This window comes from Syzygium oleosum, unplaced genomic scaffold (genome assembly GCF_021117445.2).
Source record: "Syzygium oleosum isolate NSW1041296 unplaced genomic scaffold, Sole_v2.1 Sole_v2.60, whole genome shotgun sequence".
Taxonomy (NCBI): Eukaryota; Viridiplantae; Streptophyta; class Magnoliopsida; order Myrtales; family Myrtaceae; genus Syzygium; species Syzygium oleosum.
The window spans coordinates 179024-196730 of record NW_026607544.1 but is presented as its reverse complement, the minus strand read 5'-3'; the positions used below and the strand labels follow the sequence as shown (position 1 = coordinate 196730).

The 17707-nt window shown below is 39.6% G+C and overlaps 2 protein-coding genes across 2 annotated transcripts; one reads left to right on the top strand and one right to left on the bottom strand.

Moving 5' to 3' along the window:
• The first annotated feature begins 258 nt into the window (after positions 1-258).
• On the top strand, positions 259-3580 carry LOC130137099 (aspartyl protease family protein At5g10770-like). The gene is made up of 3 exons (XM_056307841.1): positions 259-498; positions 1920-2345; positions 2503-3580. Exons 1-3 carry the CDS (start codon positions 318-320, stop codon positions 3324-3326), a joined length of 1431 nt encoding a protein of 476 aa, XP_056163816.1. The 5' UTR covers positions 259-317; the 3' UTR covers positions 3327-3580.
• A 2058-nt stretch (positions 3581-5638) lies between these two features.
• Positions 5639-7348, bottom strand: LOC130137075 (uncharacterized). Its single transcript, XM_056307807.1, has 4 exons — positions 6802-7348; positions 6560-6736; positions 6385-6481; positions 5639-5841 (listed from the first exon to the last, which is right to left on the bottom strand). Exons 1-4 carry the CDS (start codon positions 7285-7287, stop codon positions 5639-5641), a joined length of 963 nt encoding a protein of 320 aa, XP_056163782.1. The 5' UTR covers positions 7288-7348.
• Positions 7349-17707: the final 10359 nt, after the last annotated feature.

Genomic DNA, 17707 nt, shown 5'->3' with positions numbered 1-17707 from the left:
GGTTCCAGGTTCCAGGTCTGGACCCTACCCACCCTGTAACTGATCACCCCTACTCAATAGTCGTTGTGTATTAACAAAAGCAAAGTTGAGTGGAGGATGGTGGCTCGTCCCTTCAATCACTAGTTAGAATTAAACAAAACATAACCGAATTGACGGAATAAAAGTAATTAATCTAAGGAAGGATGACGTGTATGGCCTTATAATCCTGTGCATGGTTGCCGCCCGAGAAGCCCTATATAAAAAGGCTAAACAAGAGAGCATATTGGCAAAAATTTGGAAAAGCACTTCAATTTTCTCTTCCTCTCTCTTTCAGATTGATGGAGGGCTCATTCTTCTGTGCGTCTAAGAGGGCTCTCCTCTTACTCTCCCTCCACGTCCTCATGATCTGCTTCATGCACCAAGGTTATACTTATGGAGTAGAAGGGAAGATTGCAAGCCACACTGTATCAGTTAGCTCTCTATTGCCTTCTCCTTCTTGCTCACCTTCCACTGCCAAAGGTCTCTCTCTCTCTCTCTCTCTCTCTCTCTCTCTCTCTCTCTCTCTCTCTCTCTCTCTCAACATGTAAAATGGAAAATCGCCATGTGTAGTAGTCTATTACCACGGTATTCTCTATCGTTCGATAAATCGGTTTACATATGGATATGTAGCGTACTTATGTCCAGTGGAAAAGTGATTTTCTCAGATCATGAACGAACTCGAACATGAACGAGATTGATCGAATTCGGCGCCGTGAATGACCGAACCCGAACCCGAATCGTAGTTCGGAGAGAAAGTATACTGCTCTTCGCTTAGTCATAGGAACTCTTGCCTCTCACCTGTGAGTTACCATGGATTCTTCTTCATGTTTTCCATATAATTATAATTACATTAATGAGGAAATGAGGAGGAAAGAGGGTGATTAGAGAAGAAGGCATATAGGCAGGCGATCCATCTCTATCATAGTAGCAGGCGCCGAATAGTTCAAGTTGCATGCACCAAGGTTATACCTATGGAGTAGAAGGGAAGATTGCAAGCCACACTGTATCAGTTAGCTCTCTATTGCCTTCTCCTTCTTGCTCACCTTCCACTACCAAAGCTCTCTCTCTCTCTCTCAACATGTAAAATGGAAAATCGCCATGTGTAGTAGTCTATTACCACGGTATTCTCTATCGTTTGATAAATCGGTTTACATATGGATATGTAGCGTACTTATGTCCAGTGGAAAAGTGATTTTCTCGGATCATGAACAAACTCGAACATGAACGAGATTGATCGAATTCGGCGCCGTGAATGACCGAACCTGAACCCGAATCGTAGTTCGGAGAGAAAGTATACTGCTCTTCGCTTAGTCATAGGAACTCTTGCCTCTCTCCTGTGAGTTACCATGGATTCTTCTTCATGTTTTCCATATAATTATAATTACATTAATGAGGAAATGAGGAGGAAAGAGGGTGATTAGAGAAGAAGGCATATAGGCAGGCGATCCATCTCTATCATAGTAGCAGGCGCCGAATAGTTCAAGTTGCATTTAGTGGGGGGACTATCCATCTCTATCATAGTAGCACGCGCCGAATGGGGGGACTATCCATCTCTATCATAGTAGCACGCGCCGAATAGTTCAAGTTGCATTTAGTGGGGGGACTTGGTCGTACAAATGATGTTGACCATATTGATTTGTCCCATTCAAAAAGCTAAGTCTTTTGATCCAATGGAAATACTATGGTTAGAAAATGAGAAAATAATTTAAAAAAAAAAAAGGAATGGGAGGAGTGAGAATGGAGGTCTTAACTTTTTATTCCACGGTCAAACCATGATTTTAAGAGTTGACCACGCTAAACCCAAGTCTTTGTTGACTGGAAAAATAGAACAATCTTTTTTTTTGCCAATACATTATTAGCTTGCTCACATAATCTCTTGCTCTCACATGACATGCTTTTAGCTAGCAAACGAAAGTCGACCTTGGAAGTATATCACAAGCACGGCCCATGCTCTCAGCTTGTTCAAGGCCACAATCCTTTAAATCACACTAAAACCCTGCTTCAAGATGAGTCAAGGGTCAAGTGGATTCAGTCCCGATCCTCCAACGGCAGCGACGGCCTAAAAGCTTCGACAGCGACCAGTCTTCCGGCAAAGTCTGGCATCACCTTGGGCACCGGCAATTACATAGTTACAATCGGCCTCGGCACGCCAAAAAAGAACCTCACTCTCATTTTCGACACCGGCAGTCCTCTCACGTGGACCCAGTGCCAGCCGTGCGTGAAATATTGCTACAATCAGTCCAACCCGATCTTTGACCCGTCTCAATCGTCATCCTATGCTAATATCTCGTGCTCCTCGACATCATGCTCACAACTTGGTTCCATCGGTAATAGTCAACCACATTTGAGATACTTAACATTTATGATGTCTTACTAGAATGTTCTTCAAGCATAGATGAGGAATCTCGGTTTCTTTAAGTTAGAAATCATCACAAGAATAACTAGAACTAATGCAAGTAATGTGTTTTGCTCTTGGATCTGTAGTTACTTCAGGATGCTCCGGATCGACCTGTCTCTATGGCATCCAGTACGGCGACCAATCATCTTCAGTCGGCTTCTTTGCAACCGAGAAGTTGACAATATCACCAACGGAGGTGATCCACAATTTCGAATTCGGCTGTGGCGAGGACAACCAAGGCCTCTTTGGCAGAGCCGCAGGGTTGATTGGACTCTCGGATGACAAGATCTCCATCGTGGAACAAACCGAGGCCAAATATGGCAAGTATTTCTCTTACTGCTTGCCCTCTTCCACTAGTTCCACCGGACACTTGACTTTCGGCAAAGACGGCAAAGCATCAAGCTCGGTCAGCTTCACGCCGTTATCAACGGTCCCGCAAAGCTCGCAATACTATGGAATAAGTATCGTAGGAATCAGTGTCGGAGGGAATCGTCTATCAATACCATCGACAGTTTTTTCAAGCGGAGGCGCCATCATCGACTCGGGAACTGTCATTACCCGATTGCCTCCGACAGCTTATTGTGCCTTGAGAAGCGCATTCAGGAAAGCGATGGCGAATTACACGATGGCGCCAGCACTTTCTATTCTCGATACTTGCTACGACTTCAGCAACGAGAGCACGGTCACGGTCCCAACAATAACATTCTCTTTTGCCGGGGGAGTCAACGTCAATTTGGGCCCCAACGGGATATTATACGTCGCAAAGGCCTCTCAAGTTTGCCTCGCGTTTGCAGCGAATGGTGATGATAGTGATCTGGGCGTTTACGGTAATGTGCAGCAGAAAACGTTTGAAGTTGTGTATGATGTTGCCGGAGGAAAGCTAGGTTTTGGTTCGAAAGGCTGCTCCTAAGAAGGATACAATTCAACTAAAGTTATCAATAGATATACTCGATGACAATTAGGAGTATACAAATTGAGTATGTCATCATCATTTAAACGTTTTGAATTGTAACTGTTGCAAACCGAGAATAAACGGATGTTGTATCACTATGCCCATCTTTGGTGTCATTTAACATTGATCTGGCGAGTTACAAAGTATGGACATGATTGATATGCAAATTTAACTAAACATAAATGTGAGTGATGTCCACAATTTATAAGGAATTTCTTCCAATTAGGGATGGAGGAAAATATGACGAACTCAAAGAAGGATTACCGTCTTTCCTATGCGCTCACACATACCTTTTAAGTTAATGAAATAAATACTGCGTATGAGAAGAAATCTCCATTTGATTACACATACTTTGCGTTGCCCGTTGTTTTGGTGCGTATCCTACCATACAGTAGTAACTGTTTTAAGCTTGTAAAGAGAAGCTTAACTTGCTCTTTGTGCCCACCCATCATCTCGAAAAATTTCTCTACTTGATCAGTCCGAATTGTTGTCACCTAAAATTTTGACTAATTATTTAATAATTAATCATATAGAAAATTAAGGATTAATTTTCAACTCCTAAACAAAAATATTAGAGTTAAATTGCATAGTATATAGTTTAAGATTATATAGTTTAATTGCATTATGCATCGGACCGGCGTTGGTGAACAGACTCAAATCAGTCACGCGGACCTGGCCCACACATCAAGCAAAATTCAGCCAACACGAGGGGAATATTGGCCGAATTACACAAGAGAAAGGGGCCTCGTTTGGCCTAATTCGAGCTTAATTCAACCTTATTGAAAAATCAATTAGAAAAAGCCTTGACATTAATAGAGCCCAGATTAGGGCTTAATCTAAGCCCGTTTAGGGTTATGCAATATATAAACATAGGGGGAAAAACAGCATTTGTGCCAAAACTTGTGTACGGAGGCCACTTTGATGCCAAAACTTCCATTTGGATCACTTTAGTGCCAAAAAATTTGAAAAACGATCTTTTAAGTGCCAACTCCGATTTGATTGGTCGGAAATCTGACGTGGCAATTTTTTATTAGTATTTGAAGCCGACGTGGCTCGCCGGAGAGTACAGTCAGCGTGCAAAGAATAAAACGACGCCGTTTTATTCACCATATCTACACGGCGCCGTTTTATTTAGCTTCTTCTCCCCAAAATAAGAACCCTAATCCCCAAATTGAAAGATGGAGGGCGGAAGCTCAGCAACGGCTCACATTCGGGATACCTAACCCGCGAAAAGCAGAACCTTAAATCCCCAATTATCAGCTCGCGCTTGCAGATAGAGGGCGACAGCTCGCGCTTGCAGATGGAGGGCGGAAGCTTCAGCAGCGGCTCACATTCGATTAAAAAAAGCGAATTAGATGGTGAGTGTTACTGTTTTTGTGGGTTACCGAGTCCGAGAAGAACATCTTGGACTCAGTTAAATCCCGGGAGAAGATTCCATGGATGCGGCAGGTATAGAGAAGGCTCAAAGTGCAAATATTTCAAATGGGTTTGATGCCAAATTCTCCGGTCGAGCCACAGAAGTGATCTTACATCTACTTGAAGGACGACATCAACCTCCACCTACATTAATGGACGAGTTAGATGATGTCGACTCAATGCAAGCTCAAATGAAGGGTTTAACATCTTTAATCGACCATTTGAAGAGGGAAGTTTCAAGGCTGAAAATTGAAAGAAACTTTTATCGAGCATTGATTGTGTTGTTGTTCTCTTGTGTAGTATATTCAAAATTGAAGTGAGTAATGAAAAGAAGTTTGTTTGTCTACCATAATCGAAGATGTGGAATATTTACTTGTATTGGGTCATTTGTTAGTAAAGTGTGTTACTGGTTTGCTGCAAATTGTATGGAACAAAAGGTTTTGTTCCAATCTATGGTGGAAATGGAAGGTTAGAGTTGGAATTCATTGGTTGTGAGCACTTCAAATTTTTTTTTCTTGGTTCTGTATTGTATATATTGGTTTGCTTGGTTTTTGCATCAGATGTAATGGTTTGCTGCAACCATTACTGCAAACCATGAAGAAATTAAGGGGTGGCGACAATTCACAAGTAACTATTTCAGTGCCATAAGTTGTAAATAGTGATCGTTTCAGTGCCAAGTTTTTCTGAAAGTGATCATTTTAGTGTCAATCGCGATGAAAAAGTGATCACTCGTGTTGCAGGAGTTTAAAAAAAAGAACAAGTCAGTTTCAACTATGTTTCCATTGGCTTGCACCAATCGTGGTGCATGTTGTTGCACCAGTTGAGTTGCTAATGCATCTTGTTCTTGCACCACCTCATACAAGTGTTGGTGGAAGAAGACACACCAGCACCCAGAGTTGCACCGAGAGCTGTGTTGGTGCAACAGGATGCACCAACAGCCACAATTGCACTAGTGCTATGCTAGTGCATCTTGTTCTTACACCAGTACTTGTATTTGCTAGTGCAGGAAGATGCAGCACCCACAACTTCAACCAGCACGTACATCCAGCACCCACAACTTCAACCAACAACAATAATCAACCAACAACTTCTAAAAACAACATCAGCCTCATAACAAGGTGCAAGACAAGAAAATAACAAAAACATTGTTGCCATTGACATTGCTTGGTTCTTTACAAAAATAAACATTTCCATAAAAAACATCAGCCCCCAATCAATCAACGATCCCCTCCCACCTAATATGTCAAAGCGAACACATAACAACAATGGCAGCAATCCCCATCAGTGAAGATACCATGTCTAGCATCCTCCCATTAGTCAATATGCACAACACCCCCGGCTCCTTTTCCTTTTGCACTTTTGAATTGATTCATAATTTGGGCACTCTTTCGAACTAGACGCGTAGGTTCATTAACTGGCATTTTTGTCACATTCTTCTTAGCATCAACAATTTTTTTTGTAGCACGTGTCATGTGTCGGGACCTCTCTGTAGGAACATTGGTCCCATGATCAGTCGGTTGAGAAGGAACTAGTACTGGTTCTATTGGTTGAGATGGAACTGGTGCAACTTTATTTGTTGGTGGCTATTTTGAAGCTGTACTCGCTGTCTTCTTCTTCTTTGTGCTCTTCTTTGGCTGCGCCATTGACTCTTGAGTTGGCCCACCTTGAGAGATAAGCACCTCCGAACTTCTTCCAGGCTACAAGAACATAATTATATTGTTAATCAAATGAATTGAAATACCATAAATTAAATACATGAGTCCTACAAATCTTACATTGAAAATAGTCATTCCAGTACGTTCATCTGTGTAAATCCCATAACCATATTGCCTTATTCTTTTTCCAAGAACCCCTCTTGTTCGCTGTGGTGCATCACTTTGAGCAACTTGTGAGGGAGCAACCTGTGGGGCTCCCTGTCCTTGTGCAACTTGTGCAGTTGGTCGTCTTCTCACCTGAGAAACACATAACAAAATTAAACTCAGCCCATAAAAGACAAACACAACAATGTATAGCTTACTGGATATTTTTTCCTCGTTTGTTCGATAGTGGACTCAGTTGTTGTTGTTGCTGTCCTGCCTGTACTTGTCCCTGCACTTGGGCCTACAACAGGGCCTTTTGTTGGCCCTTCAGTAGGCCCAAGAGCAACCTCTTCAGTAGGTGTTGTTCTTGACCCACGATCAGCTCTTGCAACAACTTCTTGTTCACGTTGCCTTTTCAACTGACAACCTTTCTTATTGTGCCCTTCCTTGTGGCAATAGGAGCATTTTATCTTCACCCTGGTCTTACTCATCCTCTGACTTGATGCCTCTCCCTCCTGTATTCTTCGATTTTTCTTTGGCCTTCCTATTTGCTTCTTTAGTGGCAAAGGTAGAGGGCCTTCATGATTTGTTGGCTCCCAAAATTTGCTACTTCGGATGGGCTGCATCATGAATTGGTACGAATTAAGGTATGAGCTTTTTTTGTACCAATCATGTAGGTAATCCTCTGGCCTTTCTTGCTTCATCAAAATGGCACAAATAGCATGGGGACAAGGAATTCCACTTAGTTCCCAAGCTCGGCATGAACACTTTCTTCTATCTAGGTTGACCACATACTTATCATTATTGTGAACGATCTCGTATCCATTTTCTCCATTCCAAACCGGATGGCAGAACCTACTAGCAGCAACGTTCGCATCCAATTTCTTTACAATTCTAGGACCGCATTATCTGCTCCACTTGGTAGCCTCATCTCTTTGCATGTGCAGTCTGGTCATGACCATAACACGAATATCATCAAGCATGCTGATGATTGGCTTGCACCTGGCCTTTAAAATTCTGCCATTGAAAGCTTCACTAAGGTTGTTGTCAATTATATCACATTTAAATTCTTCGCTGAAGAAGGTCCGACACCAGTGCTTAGCTTCTGTCTAGAATAGTGCATCAAAGCCTTCCTTTGTCAGCTGCAACAATCCCTGTTTGGCTAATCTGAAGTCAGCCATGTTGGTACTCTTCGCTATCTGCCAAAACTGCTTCTGCAGCATATCTCCTTTGTAGATCTTTGCCCAATTTGCATATATGTGCCTCGCGCACATTCTATGCTCAGCATATGGCATCAACTCAGCCAATGTAGGAACAAGTCCCTACAAAAATTCAAATCAACAAATACAAGTCAGAAAATACTCAAGTAATTAATATTAAAAGGGAATTAATTGACAATGGTATTACCTTCTGTTGGTCGCTCATGAATGCCCCTCCTCCCCCATCGTTTATGTCAAGGTCAACCATTAAATTCTTGAGGAACCAGGACCAAGTATCCTTGTTCTCAATCTTGACAACTGCCCAAGCTATCGAAAACATTTGATTGTTGGCATCTCTCCCCACAGCAGCCAACAACTCCCCCTTGCATATACCCTTAAGAAAACATCCATCCAATCCTACAACTCTTCTACAACCAGCCAAAAAGCCTCGTTTGCATGCATCAAAACAAACATAAAATCTATCAAACCTAGACCCACAATTAGGCAGTGACATCTCTACAACCTCAGCATATACTCTACTAGATGGGTTTTGAACCACGCATTCGCGGGCATAATCCCATACATGCGCATATTCTTCTTTGTACCGACACATCAAAATTTGCATCACCCTCTGCTTAGCTCTCTTGCACTGATTCCTCGACACATTAACTCCTACCTCCTCCTTCACTAACTGCTTCAACTGAGGGCATTTGATCTCGGGCATTGCTTTAATTGTATTAAAAAAATATTTCGCCAACCACACACTTGTTACCCTTTCGTTATCAAAATGAATTGAACAAGTATATTCCTCCTGGAAGGACCTAATCTGAAATGACCCCTTCCTACTCATAGCGCCGTACAGCTTCCAACGACAATTGGGGTGTGAGCACTTAGCTCTCACAAATTCCTTCGTATTTCTAACAAATTCTACGCTCGTCTGTTCAACAATAGAACTCTCCACAATAGCTTCTTCTAATTGTTTTGCATTATCAAATTTCATGCCGACACACAAAACAGGTTTATCGACATTTGGATCATAGCAAGGGTACTTACTTTTCCTTCGACGAACAGGTTCTTCATTATCATTCTCCGAACCAGCAGTTTCATTGCCGCAACTTGCTGTATCTTCACTTCCATTACCTCCAGTTGGAACTCCATCTAGCTCAAGTCTTTCTCCTAAAGCTGGGAGTTTTTTCTGAAAAATTCCCTTTGTTTTTGTCTTGATTGTTGCAGTTCATCATCGTCTTCATCACTTAGGAAATTGACAATTGGCAAAGCTTCATCTTCTGACACACTATATTGAGCAACTTCCCATTCTAATCCAACTAAGTCTTCATCAGCGACAGCTTCAACTGAGACTTCACCCACATTTCTATCAAAATCTGTCTCCCTCTCCTCCCTCACTTGACTCTCATGTTGCCCTCCATCTAACGTAGACTCATCCCCAACCTGATTACTATCATTTCCATCATCCTTTTCAGCCTCATCATCACTATAATATTCAACATAGACCTTAGCTTCATCGCCGTGAAGATAATGGTAAATGATATCCTTAATACCATTATCGTCACTAAAAAATCTCAAACCATCCTTCAATTCCTTCCCAGGAACACAATAGTGCAATTGTTGCACTTTGCATCGAAAAAAATACAACAAATCCCTCACAAAATCAATATATGATGGCTTCCCAACATTGACGTAAATAGTACCTTCGTTCCCACCACAATATTCCCAGTCGTCAAGGCCAATAACAAACCCTCCACCATAGCAAACAATGACGCCTACATGATTCCCCTCCATTTCAATGCTGCACCCAAAGAATAAAAATAAAAAGTCATTCATTGGGACCACATAGCAGAATCATCAACAACTTTACATTTAATTGATTAAACAATTATCGAAAGAAAAAAAGGAAGTCAATTTATTCAATTGATTAAACAACGTAATGTCCCCAACACCCATTTTTCAATTCGATCCCTACAGAAACACTAACTAACTAAATAAAGTCGGGTCCCACCACTGTCCCCAGCACTCCAACCAGTTTCCCTCTGCGCCGAGCCCTCATTTTCCCCTCCACGCCCTATTTTTCAATTCAGTCACATTCGGTCCCCACAATTTTGCCCTCTCCACAAAAGTGATTAAACAAAAGTGAGGTCCCCACCATTTTTCCCTCCCCATAAAAGCAGTCCAAGCCGAGCCCTCATTTTTGCCTCCGTGCTCCAATTTGCCTGTCGGAACCCTAAATTCTCCACCCAATTGACCCACGACGAGAACATGACAAACCTGAGTGAAGCGGCTGAGCGACGGTGGGCCAGCAAACAATGGCGTAGCTATGACGACGGCAAACCGACGGCAGTGGATGACGGTCGAGCGACGGCGGGTGAGCGACGGTGAGCGAGCAACGGAAGGCGATCGAGGGAGCTACGTCGAGCGAGGGAGAACTCAAGATCTGAGCCCTAATTTTAGTCCCCCTTCTTCAGCGACGTCGTTTTTTAAACGCATTCCACGTAGGAAAATAAAGCGACGTTGTTTATGCCATTCCACGTGGACTGCGATTTAAAATATTTGCCACGTCAACTTATTTTTCTTTAATATAAATGCCACCTATTTTTTTGGCCGGAATCTCTCGCCGTTGGCACCAAAATGATCATTTTTCCTCCGATTTGGCACTAAAGTGATCCAAATGGAAATTTTGGCACCAAAGTGGCCTTCGTACACGAGTTTTGGCACCAATGTTGTTCTTACCCTATAAACATAGTTGTATCTCATTCCTGCGGGGGGAGCGATCATATTATTCAGAGAATACACAAGCGATACACTTGAGGAAGAGAGAAAAGAGAGAGGGAGAGATCACGGCCAACCTTGAGGGCCACAATATCCCTCCCCCCATCCCCTTGGCCGCGCCTATGACACCCTCATGTTGCTACTGCCTTGCCTACCCGTCATGTCTGCTACCTCGATGAATTGTGCTTGCCCGGTTGCCCCAACGGTTGCTGACTAGGCGAGCTGCTGTTGTCCAAGCCGCAAACCACCGCGATGACGAGGTCCCTGACATGCTCTGCTTTCCTGAGTCACCAAAGAGCGCTCCCCCTGCGAGTTCCGTCGAGTCCCGACGTGCCGAGCTGCTGTCCAGTCCGAGCCCCACTACCCAGCGAGATGACCTGCTGTCCTGATTTGAGCCATCGAGCCGCGCACATCCTGTTAAAGCCGAGCCCCTTCACGATGCTGCTATTCTGCTTCCCCAACGTCGCAATGCCTTGCTGATGCCTCGACGAGCCCACCGCGAGAAGCTGCCGCGCCTCCTGTCCGTGACCTAGAAAGCTGCTGATGTTTTGTTGCAATGCCTTGCTGCTACCCCTACAAGCCCAATGTGCCGTGAAGTCAGCTAACTCAACACTAGACCTATTAAACGAGCGGGTCGGGTTAGGTCTGGGTCATATCATAAATGGTCCGACCCAACTTGACCCATCTAACCTGTGTATGACCCATTTATCGCAAGGCTAAAATCTTGACTCATACCCAACCCATGCTCGACCCATTTAACTAAATCTAGGAAAGCTTATTTCTGATAATTATTTTTAAAAAATTGTGTTGCTAAAACATCTTCATGCAATACAGATCTTTTTTAAAAAATTGAGGCTCCATTTATTTAGCGGAAAATATAACATTTCTGGAAAATATTTTCAGGAAAATGACAATATTTTTCAATATTTGGCTAAAACATGGAAATGAACTAGAAAATATTTTCCATCGTTTGGTATGAAAAATCATATTTTCCTCTATGCATTCATTTTAATATTTTAATATTTTTTATTTTTATTTAAAAAATCATATTTTAATTATTTTTCTTTTTCTTTTCTTTTTTTTCTGTTCTTTTTTCCTTTTCTTTTTTTTTCTTTTTTCTTCTTACCCCTCCGGCGAGCTCGTCCCTCTCCTATGGCCGACGGCCGGCCACCAGCGGGGGAAGAAGAAAAAGGAAAAAAAGAAAAGGAAAAGAAAAAGAGAAAAAGAAAAGGAAAAAGGAAAAGAAAAAAAGAAAACAAAAAGAATATAAAAATTATAAAAATCAGAAAATTATAAAAAATTGAAAATTTCACTTAAACTTATTGGGTAACCCATTTTTGACCCATTTAATACCCATTTAAGACCCATTAAGTTAATAAGCAACCCATTAATAACTCATTTAAGTCTATTTTTAAAACTAAACCCAACCCACTTATAACCCACAATCATTAGATATGGGTTAATATATGGGTTCTTGACCCATTTACCACCTCTACTCAACATCGACCAAGCTCGTTGAATACCCCCCCAACCCCAGCAAGTTCAGACGAGCAACTATACCATCCCTGTGCGACTGAGCCCACCATCCTGCTAGCCAAGCACCACCGGTCGAACTGTGATCTGCCATCGCAATTCCAATCCAATCCCTATCGTTTCAAATTTGGAAAGTTATCCGCAAATTAGGTATTTTCCAATTTGATCTTTTAAATTCGTTGCCTATTTTGTTGATTTCTGCTATCTTTGGGTAAGTAATGCACATACACAAAAATTTGAATATCCCCCAAGCTAGGGAACTTTCCTAACTTAACAATGTGCTTTGACAACAATCTGATCTCTAATTATGAGAAACGATACCCGGTAGCATGAAAAATCATTCATCTTATACATAATCACTTGAATACGATCGTTGATTTATCATGTTTCCAAATTTAAATGAAATCATTCCATCAATATTCATATCCACTTGGATATGATCACTGGTTTATTCTGTTTCCAAATTTAAACAAATAAGATAAATTTTGTGGATTGCGTGGATGTTATATGATGGGTGTTTATCTATGTCTAATTCATTTTGCTAAAGAAAATAAAAATAAAAAGGATTAGGTAGATTTCAAATCGATTGTTATAGATAACTTACATGCTTAGAATTTATCTGGATTGCTTTCTTTCGATAGAATAGGATAGATTAGGTTCACTTTTGAATATATTCTAGAAAGATAAGATAATTTCAAATATAAATCAGGATTTAGAATAATTTATTTCCCAGTTTAACTTAGATGCTATATTAATCTTGATAGTTTATTTAGGGCAATTTTTAATTACAAATTTCCATGAAAAATACCAAAAAAGAGATCATCTTACAATAAGTTAAATTATCTTTCTAGGATAGATTGCATGTTTATTTTAGGTTATTTATTTATTCCGAATTTTAATAAGAAAATAACAAAAACAATACCCTAGAATAGGTTAATATTCTTTCCATAGTTTAAAATTACATGTTTAGATAATAGGCAATTTTAATTACGAATTTTAATTAAAAAAATACAAATAAATACATCATATGCATGTTATATAATCTAAGGATCATGAAATTGTACATCATTTAGAAATTACGTGTTATGGCATTTAATTAAGAATTGCATGTCATATTTTGCACGTCATTACATATAGGTTGGTTTTCATATAATCAAGAGAAAACCAAAAATACATTGAGTGAAATTGCTTCTTAATTAGAAATTATATTAGGGTTGATGATGTGATTTTCTAATTAACATGGCAGATGCTTACTTTGCTTTGAGGTAAGTAAATTCTCTCCATCGTGCAACTTATTTATAGCTTTTATTATTGAGTGTTAAATAATGATTACGCACTCACATGATCACTCCAAATATTAGGAAGTAATAAAATCGATTTAAGCTGCATGGTCAAATAATTTCATGAAAAATAAAATGTATCAAAAGGGCGTTAGAGTAATCTAGCGTAATCAAGTCCATGCACTCATAATCTTTAGTTCGTGGGAGTAAAGTAATTCTCCCGACACTTTACTTAAGTTTCTAATCAACCCACCATAATCTAATTAGTAGCAACTCCCGATTGAAAATGATTTGCATAATAACATCTTGAACCATAAGTCGTGAATTGTTAAGGACTTGGGAGAGGCTGAATTAAGTCTAGGCTTAATAATCCATTAGCCAAACTCAATGATGGTGCACCACTAAGATAAGGTCACGACCTTTCCAATATGTGATTACATACAAAATATGACATGCAATTCCTAATTAAATGCACCAACATGCAATTTATAAATGACATGCAATTTCATGACCCTAAGACTATATGATATGCATATGATGTATTTTTGTATTTTTTATCAAGCCTAGGCTTGTGACCTTACCTCAAGGTGCACTACCTAGCAGCTCGGCTAATGGACTATTAAGCTTAGACTTAACTTGAACTCTCCCAAGCCCTTACCAATTCGTGACTTATGGTTCAAGTTCTTAACATGCAAATTATTTTCAATCGGGAGTCGTTACTAATTAGTTTACAGTGGATCAATTGAAAATCCAAGTTAAGTATTGGGAGAATTACTTTACTCCTATAAGCTAGAGATTATGAATACGGGAACTTGATTACGCTAGATTACTTTAACGCCATTTTGGTACCTTTTTCATGAAAATATTTGAGCAGGCAACTTGAATCAATTTTTTATTATCTCCTAACATGTGATGTGATTTTGCGAGTATGCAATCATTATTTAAAACTCAATAATCAAAGCGAAATATAAATTGCAAGATAGGGAGGATATACTTACCTCGAAGCAATGTAAGCATCTGCAATCACATCATCAACCCTAATATAATTTTTAATTAACATACAATTCCACTCAATATATTTTTTGGTTTTCACTTGATTATATGAAAACTAACATATATGTAATGACGTACAAAATATTCCTCATTAAATGCCCCAACATGTAATTTCTAAATGACGTGCAATTTCATTACCCTAAGACTATATGATGCAAGATGTATTTTTGTATTTTTTATTAAAATTCGTAATTAAAAATGTCTATTATCTAAACATGCAATTTAAAACTATGGAAAACAAATTATCCTATTGTTTTTGGTATTTTTTCATGGAAATTCGTAATTAAAATTACCCTAAATAAACTATCAAAATTAGAATAATATCTAAGTTAGACTAGGAGATAAACCATTCTAAATCCTAATTTAAGTTGGAAATTATCATATCCTTCTAGAATGAATTCAAAAGTAAATCTAATCTATCCTATTCTATCTAAAGAACACAATCTAAATAAACTCTAAACATAAACAATCAATTTAAATTCTACCTAATCTTTTTTTGTATCTTCTTTAACAAAAACAATTAAACATAGATAACGTCCATCATATCCACGTAATCCACGAAACTTATATTATTTATTTAAATTTGGAAACAGAATAAACCGACGATCATATCCAAGTGATTATGAATATTGATGGAAGGTTTTTCGTTTAAATTTGAAAATATGATAAATAAACGATCGTATATGGATATGATGGAAGATTTTCCGTGCTGCCGGATTTCGTATCTTGTAGTTAGAGATCGGATTGCCATACAAGCACGTTGTTAAGTCAAGAAAGTTTCCTAAGTTGGGATGATTTTTAAATTTTTGCGGATATCACAAATTAACCCAAAGATAGCAGAAATTCACAAAATAGGCAACAAATTTAAAAAATCAAATTGGAAGATAATCTTACTGAATTTGCGGATAACTTTCCAAATTCGAAATGACAACAAATCGGGATTGTGTATCTTGGGACTCAACGGACGGTGGTTCGCAGTGGATCATGAGCAGCTAGTCTCGCGATGGATCACGAGCAGCTCATTGGCGTCGGCGTCACAGTGAGGACTCCTCAGCAATGTACTTGACTCGGCAGAAGAGTGCTCTTGGTTGTGCTTAACAGCAACGACAGAATCGAGCAACAACACTGGAGAATCGTCTAAGGCTTGCTGGGTTCGGAAGGTCAGTGTAGGTTTGCGGGCTTTCGTCTGGTCAAGCTTGAGTCCGTTGAAAGTTTGCTGGTGTTGAGAATCACAATCTCGAAAAAACACATTCTAAAACGGAAACTCGAACTATCGAATAACACCGAAAACATATCCGGAAACGTGCCCAGTCGAAAAAACTTGAATCACCGATCGTCTAAAGTACATCACCAAGAAGGACGTACCTTGTTTTTCACGGATTAAATGCTCCAATTGCAATACCGAGAGAGTACGATTGTTCGATCGTTAAGCGAGAGCCCTTTTTCTTTTTGAGTGAGAGAGTTTCTTGTTTTCTCTTAGAATCAACATACTCCAATTGACAGAATGTACGTAACATATCTGCCTCACAAATAACTACCTCACAAATAACTGCCTCGGCGATTATTTCTCTCTCATGGGCTCTTTCAAGATTAATGGGCTGGGTTTGTCCCAACGTGGGCGGCCCAATGATCACAAAACCCATCATCTCCCACTCGCACATGGTGGGCTAAACATAACTCTCTCTTTTTTGCAGTGTTCATACTAGCAAATAATCCGTGCGACCAGCATACTTCGAGAGCTCGTTGCCATGCATCTATTAAGAATACATAGCAGCTCAAATTTGGGCATAACGTTTTCGAGTAGATATAGTATGCAGTACCCTAGATCAATCAGTCACATTTATATCTCTTTTGATCTCTTTTAGTATCTCGTATATTGTATTCACAACTATGATTTACTTAAAATCATAATTGGTCGACCTGTGAATACAAAAATAGAATGTGGCATCATAAATAAATTAATGTTCATCTTTTCTTAAACCTCTCTATTTCAGTCCAGCACGCTTTTCTAGAAATGCCCCATTAGATCGAATCATTCATGACCATTGGCAACACCCTAAGATAGCGAACACTGAATAAAAACTTTGAGAATAAGTCAGAGTCGTGAGGGCACTAAATGAGGAACTCTGTATCCTCAAGAGTCTCACACGGCATAAAGTTGACATCAAGAACTTTTGCCACTCTTATCGGTCGTCTTATGCATACGTAGTATGAAATATGTATTATGGTATTAACTCCTTTCCCATGGAGCGTATGTCTTTACATTCAATACCGTACAGATGATAGTTCAGACATACTCAATGTCTAAACTTGAGTTCACGTATGTATTCTTCTAAAGAATCCATTAGAACTCATATCTGGCATCAAAGACAGATAAAGTAAAATATGTAGACTATTTTACTTTCGGACATAGTAAATGTTATGTCCTCATCTTAGCACTTAGCTAAGGCGACATTTATATTTTAAGCTTGAGCTCTCGATTATCACCTAGATAATAAGCTTAAAATTGTCTCATCTCTATTTATCACACAGTAAATAGAGGCGATTACTCGTGTGAGTGGGTTAATCTTATCTGTCCGACATACTTTCTTGACATAATACACTAAGTATTAAGATGCATAAATATAAAAATTCATAGGCATTAACAATGATATAACAATTTCATTTAAATGTGAACATTCAGGGAAATTACAATATTCAGTACATTAGCATCTACGCAGTCCTAGAGATTTTACATGACCATTGAAAACATCTCTAGGAATTGGCTTCGTCATAGGATATGCTATCATTCTATGCGTAGATATGTACTGCAAGTTCACATTCTTTCGTGCTACCATATCTTCAACAAAATTGTACTTGGTATCTATATGTTTGGTCTTGCCATGATATTTCGGATCCTTGGTGTATGCTATTGCTGCTTGGCTATCACAATTGATTAACAATGAACTTGCAGCATACTCAACAACACCTAAATGATCCAAAAATCTCTTAAGCCAAACTCCCTCTTGTACTGCTGCTGACAATGCCACAAACTCGGCTTCCATGGTGGATAATGCTATACATGTTTGTTTCTTACTGCTCCAAAATATGACGCCATTATTCAGTAAGTAAACAAATCCAGAGGTAAATTTCCTTTCATCTAAATCTCCTCCCCAGTCAGCATCTGAGTAGCCTTCAAGTCGCAGATCCTTTCCTTGATAACTCAGAGAATAATCAACAGTACCCTTTAGATACCTCATGATTCTTTTGACGGCTTTCCAATGTGCTTGACCCGG

Bases quoted from the DNA above. Each gene is read 5' to 3' on its own strand.
- LOC130137099 (XM_056307841.1), top strand. From the start codon at position 318: ATGGAGGGCTCATTCTTCTGTGCGTCTAAGAGGGCTCTCCTCTTACTC. The intron at 499-1,919 runs GTCTCTCTCTCT...ACATGCTTTTAG, and splicing joins CTCACCTTCCACTGCCAAAG to CTAGCAAACGAAAGTCGACC. The intron at 2,346-2,502 runs GTAATAGTCAAC...TTGGATCTGTAG, and splicing joins CTCACAACTTGGTTCCATCG to TTACTTCAGGATGCTCCGGA.
- LOC130137075 (XM_056307807.1), bottom strand. From the start codon at position 7,287: ATGAAGCAAGAAAGGCCAGAGGATTACCTACATGATTGGTACAAAAAA. The intron at 6,737-6,801 runs GTAAGCTATACA...TGTGTTTCTCAG, and splicing joins AAACGAGGAAAAAATATCCA to GTGAGAAGACGACCAACTGC. The intron at 5,842-6,384 runs GTACAGCTTCAA...TGTTGGTTGAAG, and splicing joins AAAGAAGAAGAAGACAGCGA to TTGTGGGTGCTGGATGTACG.